Source organism: Apium graveolens, chromosome 2 (assembly GCF_009905375.1).
Source record: "Apium graveolens cultivar Ventura chromosome 2, ASM990537v1, whole genome shotgun sequence".
Taxonomy (NCBI): Eukaryota; Viridiplantae; Streptophyta; class Magnoliopsida; order Apiales; family Apiaceae; genus Apium; species Apium graveolens.
Window position 1 is genome coordinate 33,840,154 of NC_133648.1, and position 9,634 is coordinate 33,849,787.

Genomic DNA, 9,634 nt, shown 5'->3' on the forward strand with positions numbered 1-9,634 from the left:
TCTTCCCGGTCATGAACAGCAAGCTCAACCTCCAGTGGTTCAAGCCACCCAGGCTCAAACAACAGATGCTCTTCCACTGCAGGTAATAATTCCTCACTCTCACACCATTCCTACTTCTGTTGAAAGACCCCCAGTGGTTGATAGGGCTGGCCATGAAGTTGTAGAACCGCAGCTTCAATCCCAGGTCATAGAGCCAAACACAGAGTCTCAACATGTCTCAACCTCTCCCCCACTGTCTAAAATATTACCGAGAAGGTTAGTAGGAAGTAGTATGTTGTTGGATGTGAATGAACCCTCAGCTCTGCCTCTTCCCAAGAAAAGAAAAACACTTACTGAGGCATCTGAAAGCCCATCCGTGTCCTCCCAACAGGACATGGACTTTGATATGGCCAGTGAACAGTTACTAGAGACATTCCCTCAATAGGATGAATCTATTGAAATTCTCCATAGGGCCATGGCATCTTGTACTGAGTCAAGCACACTTCCATTACTCACAATGGAAGCATATAGACCAATAGATGATACTCAGGACACAGAGAGAGGAGTGCACATTGAGTCAGTTACAGTGCCTGCCATAATTATGGTAGAAGAGCAATCACATAATTCAGAGGGAAAATCTGACTCTCAGCCACCTCTAATAGAGTCATTTTCTCCCCTCCCAGATCCAACACCTCTGGCTCCCTCACGGGATTCTTCACTCGCAGATTTATCGGGAGAAAGTGGAGGGCAACTCGGTCAATCTATCCCTGAAGCAATTCAGACATCTAGTTCATATGAAAAGATAGGTTTGACTGAGGATCGGGACTCGCGAATTCCCATTGCACCACCACTGACCTCTCTTGAAGAGGCTAGGGTGATTTCAATTGTAGGTACAGAAGACCAGCTACAGGATGGCTCCTCACGAGCACTTATATTGAGAAAAACACAAGCACGTGAGTTGAGTGAACCAAACAGGAGAGATATTCAGGTGAGCGCACACACAGACACAAACACTGAAAATCTGTTAGCTCAAATTGCTGATCTGAAAGAACAACTTGCTAAAAGTCAGGCTGAGGCTCAAACATTCAAATCACAAGTGGTTGAACGTTCTTCTTCTTCCACCTCTATCAATAATCAGCTGACACTCATCAGGACTGAGATATCAGATTTGAATTCCACTGTTGTACTAAAGCTTAACTCAATCCAGGCATCTTCAACTTTATCAGCTGAAGATATTTCAAAATTCTACTCTCTCCATACAAGAATGACTTCTCTTGAAGACCTGGTTGAAATGAATCATTCACTGGACTCTTCCAGATTTGTGAAGATAGAAAAGGGCATGGAACATCTCAATGAAGGGATGAAACACTTGTATTTTATGATAAAAAATTCTCACTGCCCTAATGAAGAGCAAAGGATTTTCTTTGAAGGGCCGTCTGGTGGAGGCTCGGGCTCTGGAGGAAATGGAGGTCATGAGGGGTCTCAAGGTAAAGCTGTAGAGGATTCCTCAACTAAGGGGGAGAAATAGGGGATAAGTGGAAAAGAAAAAGTTCAAGATTCTGATGTTGGAGGGACAAGGAAGGCTGATGATGAATACTATAGTGGAGAACAAGATGACTTTGACATTCTTAATGTTCCAACTGTTACCACTGAACCAGTCATGGAAGATAAAGCTGGTATCTTTGAAGCTGAAGAGGAAAGTCATTTTAAAGACTGGGAAGAGGAAGCATCAGTGGACCATGTCTTTGAGAAAGAGTTCCAGAAAGAGCAGTCGGAGTTGAAGAGAAAAGAAGTTGAACTTCAAAAGATATCTCAGATCATTGACATGAGGAAGGAAATCCAACGAACAGAAACAGTTGAAAAGCAACGTCTTCATGACATCAAAGCTGAAGAAAGGAGGAGAGATGTAAATCTGAAGATTGGTGTAAAATGGGATGAAGCTAGAAGAGTACTTGATATGCCTCAGCTGAGCACAAACAATGATAGGCAGTTTCTACACCTTCTTGACAAGCTGGAAATCTCTAATCCAAATAATGATGTGTACATGAATGCTATCAAGACTGAAGTCTCAAGGATCACAGCTGCCTTTGACAGATCTTTAAATGAAATGAGCATCTTTGTATATTGTCATAATGAAGGATCTTTTAAAGTATCACTTCACTTGTTTGAGAATCGTTCTTAATCTGAGATTTGGGTTCTACTCAACAAAGTAAAAAGAAGCTCAGAATTGAATGAAGTTCTTCGAGAAAGGCTCAAAGAGTTTCCCAGCAGGGCTAGTCCTTAAGTGGTCAACAATCCTCATCAGGTAAGATTCTTTAAGTCTGACTGTCTTCAAATCTGCCATCTTGATGCACAATCTCTTAAAGACTACTCTGCTAAGCATCTTGTCTGGATGGAACATCACTTAAGAACTGTCGGATACTCATCCATGTTGAAAACTCAAGCTGCTGATCTGATTCAAGCTTACTGTGAAAAGAACATCAAAAGGTATAATCAGTTTAAGAATAAGCTAAGTTCAGTCAGGGTTCAACCAGTCAAACCAGGCGGTCTCTCTACAGAAAAGGATCGTGTCTTCGACAAGGAATTGCTGTAAAAATTGGAAGAAGGTGAAGTTGGAAGGCAAGATCACTGAATTCGAATAGCTCAAAACTTAATGTAATATACTTAGAGCTTTATGAATCAAGATAGACCAATGTATTCATATGTTCAGACTAGAGGAACATCTATCTTGTATTCACTTGTAAATTTCTTTTGGAATCTGGAAAATGTTAAATATAATCCAGAACTTTTCTGCTATTTACTTTGCATTTCTATTAATATCTTTTTCTTATTTCTTAGTTGAGTTATCCTCTAGGTATTTGTTGTTATTGTCTAACAAACAAATAGGGGAGATTGAAAGGCATATGTCATAGCCTATTTGTTTATTCGAGGATTTAACTCAACTCAAATAAGAATGTAATAAGTAAATAGTAGATCCACAGTCAAAGATATCTCTCCAAGTAACATCTGTCAAAGGATTCAGTATCAATGTTCATCTATAGCTTTAGAAATTACTTCACTGGAAGAAGTTCAAGAAATTGATCAAGCCTCGGTGATATAAATCAATACTGTGGATTTAATCAAGTGACAGAGATCTCGTCAGGGTATCAAATATTTACAGGGATTTAATCTGAAGAAAATCAAGTTATTAAAGTCAAGACATGAAGAAACGTCACGGAAGTTAGTCACTCATGAACCAGACAGTACATTGAGTGTCAACATTGAAGTGGTGGAATTGATTCATAATTATCAGAAGATTTTCAGAAGAATGGTTGTTGTTCAAGAGTAGTATTAATTCTCTATTAATTAATTAAGTCGTATAATTTAATTAAGAAAATAAATTATATCTGCAAAGATTAATTTATTGATTAATTGAATTAATTGATTAATTAATTCTGAATTAATATTATAATTTTTCAGAATTAGTTTTGAATTTAAATTCAATATTAATTCAGCAAGACAATCTTTTGAACTAGTATGACAATCGGTATGACAATCAATAGTCATACCGAAAGTATGCCAGTTCATTTGATTGTCTTACCGAAAGTCTTACTAGCTGTTGGGATTGTCATGCCAGTTCATTTAACTGTCATACCGAAAGTCTTACCGGCTGGTGGAATTGTCTTGCTAGCTCAATTGATTGTCTCACAGATAGTCATGCTAGTTCAATTCATTATGTTGATTGAATATAACAAGACAGAAGCAGAAGCTCATTCAATGAAAAACAACAACCTGAAGAACGAAAATATCAGAAGCATTTCATCTCTCTCAACTGCATTCAGAGCCTATTAATTTCTAGTCATTAATGTTAACTTCAAACCACTAGAAATCATTATCTTGTTGTTGTGTAAATATCTAGCGGATCAAAATCCCTAGAACTTAATCTCAAATTGCTTTAAGCATTTGATCTTTTTATTTCAAAAATAGAAAAAGTTCATGTTGAATTTATTCTAGATTTGGAATAATTTATTTGAGATTAATCCCTTGTAAACGATACCGTTGTTGTAACACCTTTCAAGTTTAATAATAGTTTTATTTAACTTGAATTTTGTTTCACTTTTTTATTCCACATTTTATTCGATTAAACGGTATAGTTTGTATTCAACCCCCCCTTCTACAAACATATTGGGACCTAACAAACCCACCTAGAGACTGGGTGGATTCCTGATGATGTCCAGGGGGCATGCAAGCTATTGGTGAGAGCATTAAGATATTCATTGATTGAAGGCCTTCTCTAAAAAAGGTCCTTTATTATTCCATACATGAAGCGCTTGAGACATCTTGAAGCAGAGGAGGCACTTAAAGAAGTCAATAAAGGGATTAGTGGACAACACTTGGGGGGAAGGGCCCTCACTCACAAGTTAACTCGATTGGGATTCTACTGGCCTACCATGCTAGCCGATGCAAAGGCTTATGTGAAGAAATGTAACATGTACTAAAGGCACGCCCAGATAGTATGACAACCCCTAGAGAGGCTTACATCTATCAGAACACCCATCTCTTTTGTTATGTGGGGAATGGATATACGTGGACCATTTCCTGTAGTATCGGGACAGAGGAAGTTCATTGTGGTAGCTATAGACTACTTCACAAAGTGGATTGAGGCTAAGGAACTAGCCAAGATAACCATCAAACAAATTACCCAATTCTTCTGGGAGAATGTGATATGCCGATTTGGGATCCCATACATCATTGTCATGGATAATGGGCGACAATTTGATAAAACAGAATTCAAAGAGTATTACGATGATAACAACATAGAGCTTCACTTCACCTCAGTTGCATACCCACAAGCAAATGAGCAGGAGGAAGTTGTTAATAGAATCATCCTTGACGGACTTAAGAAAAGGGTAGAGCGCTCAAGGAACACTTGGGCAGATGAGTTGCTGCTTATACTATGGGCATATTGCACTACCTGCAAGGTGACTATTGAAGCTACCCCATTTATGCTGGCTTACGGAGCCGAGGCCGACCCCTCGAGATCACCCATGGATCACCCAGGGTCGAAGCTTATGAACCAAAGACCAACTAAGAAGGCATAAGGCTTGCTCTCGATCTCATTGACGAGGTCAGAGATGAGGCCAACACCTATAATGCAGAGCATCAATCAAGAGCCTCCTTCTATTACAATAGAAGGGTTAAAGAAAGGTTCTTTCAGCAATGAGAATTGGTTCTAAGGAAGATTGAGGTATCATGATTTTGGGAGATAGGAAAGCTAGCCCGTAACTGGGAAGGGCCTTATAAGGTCAGGAAGGCATTAGGACGAGGATCCTACAAGTTGGAGACCCTAAATGGTGACGAAGTGCCCCGCACTTGGCATGCCTCGAACCTGAAGGTTTATTATGTTTAGGAAATTTATGATATGTTCCTAGTGCTTAGTATTAAGTTTACGAGTATGGTCGATGAAACCATCTTATGTAAGGGTTGAACCCGTTTCTCAGAGATATTATCTATTTATGCAAGTTTATACATAGATGCAGATCCCGAAGGATCATAAGTCAAGTCCCGAGGACCAATAGAATACAAGCCAATATAATCTGAATAAATAAAGTCTGGTAATATATCCACATGCGGCAATCAAAGCCATACAAGTTCGTAACAATCACTCATCAAAATAGCCTTCCTCTACCTCACCATTCCCCGCTCTCTGGCCTTCTTCCTCCTCTTCCTCATCCGAACTAGTCTCGGAGGAGGAGTTGCTGCTCCCTGCAATCGGTTCCCTGATCTTCCCGTAAAGAGCTTCTTTGGGGCTGGGACTACTCAAAGGGGCCTTACCCTTAGAACCAGAACCCCCACGACTGGAATTAGACTGAGACCGCATATGGGGAGTCTCGGTCACATACCCGGAGGCTTTCCCGGAGGGGTCCATAACAGGTAACTATTGGGACAACAGGATCTCGACCCCGCGTTTTATGATATGAATTTGCTATAGAGAGTTCGAACAAAACGTTAACCTTAATCACTACGGTGCAAGCGATTCAAATCCACGTCTTCTACTATATTCCTCGATTCTCCTTGGAAGAAGTGTGGGCTTCTATGACGCCCTCAATCTTGGGGTTAGGAAATGAGGACTCACACACCTCTAATCTAGTAATTAAATATGCATAAACCCCGATTAACTACTAACAGGATCAATAGGATAAAGTATGAGACAAGATTACAACTACCAATCATAAAATATAACTTACAAGCCCAAAATATTATTAAATAACCAATATCGATTCCGGCTGGGAACCGACAGATAACCCATTATATCTTTATACACTTCTTTCTAGGCGCGAGCTCACTCATAAATACCACTACCTGCTCTGGCAACCGGAAGCCCTCAACACGGTAGGGACCACCAGGTACGCTCTTACGAGCAGTGCGCCTAAGGCAGGCCATCTTCTTGCTTAACTGCTATAGTTAGATTAAGATAAAACAAATGAGTATAAAACTCAGCAAGTAACTATATAGCAGTTCTACAATATCAAATCACAATATGCTTTATCAAACTAGGGCATTCTACTTTATTTAACCTAGGTGGCAGATTTCCATCTTTTTGGGTAAAGGAAAGGTTTCCGAAGAATAGTATAGGGCTTTTAAGGAACAAGGCTCAAAGCAGGACGAAAGCCGACATTCATCACAAATCATTATAGGATCAAAATAGATCTTTCGATAGAGGAAAGCAACGGTAATTCAAGATATAGAATCAATCATATGATCAACAATTTCAAGAATCAGGGTTCTCGAGCTTTAAGCTCCACAATGACATAATCAACTCTTTTCAAAGCAATATAAACCATTTTCATTTTCAAAATCAATTTACTGAACAAAAGTTTTAGTTCCCTTTTTAAATAATCATTTAGAACCCTTGATTGGATCACTTTATCTTGCCATTTCATTATATACGGGTGATCAGCCCGTATCGACCTCCATTCCGGTCTTTAAGGTACCAATCGGCATAATTTCAGCCTTAAGTTGGACTAGCCCCGCTAGCCTCTTACCATGACTGGACTAGTCCCACTAGCCTCTTACGTCCCAATCCAATCCATCAGGAATTCATTTGGAAAACCTTGAGTTGGAAAAACAAATAGGTTTTCTAAAATCCATTTTATCATTACCAAGCATTTGAAATCATTCGGACTCTTTCAAGTCGAAACTCATTCTTAAATCAGATTTTTAAGGAAACAAAGTTCAGGGAGTGATTCAAAGATACGCAAGGAACAATTCACAAGAATTCTGTATCAAGGATAACAAGGCGCTAAATTAGAAGGATCAGCATTGATTTATGGATCAATAGGGTGATCAAGAGAAACATGATATCATTAAACATGGGTGACAAGAATAATCAAAAGGTTTAATATGATTCATGGCTTAATAGGTAACTTGAACAGTAAAGACAGATTATCAAAGGGTGAAATCAATAGGCTTATCAATAACAGGTTATCAAGAACAAGGGTACTTCAAATCAATATCAGAGTTTCATAAAACAAGGGTTTCATATTTAAACAGTTCAATACTCTACATGGTATGAACAACATTCTCTTTATAACCATTTACACAAGTAATCAGAGTTACTTGCCTGAATTTGCTTTCCTAAAGGTTGAACTACTGCCACCTAGTAAATCCTTTCCTTTTTTAGTCTGAATGCCCTCACGCTCCGAATCTACAATAAAATAAAAATCTTAATCAGATTCTCAACTCTCGTTCCCGGAACGATCACTCTATACGATAACTCGATTATATCTTTGACTCGAGCATACGAATATAGCTTATACATATAAGCACATAGCACATAGCATATCTCTTTTTCGTAACTTTATATCCTTATATACCTAACAATCGAAGCACACTTGCTTATTCTTAGCAATTTCTCAAACCACACTATTATAACTCGTACGAGTACAAGATTTATTCACAACCAAACATTTACGTTCATAACTATCACTTATATCTTTTAAAATCAATCAACTTAGTTCCCTTTTTCTTTTGTTCCTTAATTTGGACCACATACGATAATCAATCAAACAAATTTATAGATATTCACTTATACGCCTTCAATCATCCTTTTGATCATAAAAAACCAAGTTTTTGACTTTTAATCCCTATGGCCTATTCGGCCTTATCACACAAAATCAACCAAATACTCACTTTAATTCACATGAACACATAACTCATTCAAAACCATTAAAGATTCATTCTCCTTTCTTTTAATCATCAAAATTCGAACCATAATTATATATATACAATCAAATTTCTCAAAATTACACCATGCATTCTTAATCATAGCATAATCCAGCAATTAAACTAACATCTCTTTTTATCAACAATAATTCGAACCAAATCATACATACATGCTCGCATGCAATTCAATTTCAACTCATCATTATATCAAACACTTCATTCTTATCAATTAAACCAACTAAATTTCTTAACACAATCCAAGAATTCGAATTTCTCCTAAATCACAACATGCATCCATTTATTCATCAAATTAATCCCTTTTTAACTCAATTCTCATTCGGCAAAATCTCAAATTTACATCTCAAGGACAAATCGATGACATGCATATCTTGATCTTCTTTTAAAACTAATATGCAATCACTTTTAGGCCATATAAACTTAGTGTTTACCAAGATTAACTCACAAAATCAAATTCCCCTTCTTATTAGCACAAAATCCGAACCTAAACTTAGCATGCAACAACAATTTCATTCCTTTTTAATCTAATAATCATCCATAATCACTTTAAACAAGTTAACTCAAATCAATATCTTTAAAGATCAAAACCATTTGGGTTTTTCAAGAATGACACATGCAATAATCGAAATAAGTGTTTGGTATAGTAGAGCTCAGTTTTTAACATCATGGCTCACCACCGGTTCACCGGAGTTCATCACCGGTGGCGGTGACATCTCGGTGGTGCCCTCATTCGAGGGTGTCCAACCACGAAGCCCCCGATTTCCATCAATTACACAAAATAACTAACATGCACATCTTCTCTATCATTTGTTTACAAAGAATCCAGCTTAAACAAGATGACATCAACAATAATAAGAAGAACCATGTGGTTCTCGGGTGAACACACACACCGAGCACACACAACATACACACACATCGACATGCAAGTGGGTATACACACATGCACACACTTCTACCTACACATAAGTGTTTAGCAAGAAGATTTAGGGATGATTGGTGAGTTTGATCAAAGAAAAGGGAGGTATACCGAGAGAGATTGAAGAAAGCCGAGAGAGAGAGAGAGAGAGTGTTCGAGTGAGAGAAGGAGAGAAAAGAGAGAAGAGAGAAAAATGAAGTCACGGGAGCAAGAAGAAGAAAGAAAAAGAAGGGAGTGAGGTTATATAGCACTCAAAAACAAGGGCAATTTGGTAATCTTCTAATTCCTTTTTCACTCTTACTTGTCCCATCTTTTTACTAAAATAAAACAAAGACTAAATATAAAATATATCTCTCTCGGGAAGTCAAGAGTTATTGAAAATGACATTTTTAACACATAGGCCTCGAAATTAGCTTTTTATCCATTACTCATAATAAGAATTTGAGCGAACAGTTGATTTTATATGAATTTCGCAAACTTGCTTTAATCATAACATTTTCCACATAAAACAATTTA

The 9,634-nt window shown here is 37.8% G+C and overlaps 1 protein-coding gene across 1 annotated transcript; it reads left to right on the plus strand.

The window, feature by feature from the left end:
- Window positions 1–4,280: 4,280 nt before the first annotated feature.
- On the plus strand, window positions 4,281–5,060 carry LOC141687851 (uncharacterized). The gene is made up of 2 exons (XM_074492862.1): window positions 4,281–4,443; window positions 4,564–5,060. Exons 1-2 carry the CDS (start codon window positions 4,281–4,283, stop codon window positions 5,058–5,060), a joined length of 660 nt encoding a protein of 219 aa, XP_074348963.1.
- Window positions 5,061–9,634: the final 4,574 nt, after the last annotated feature.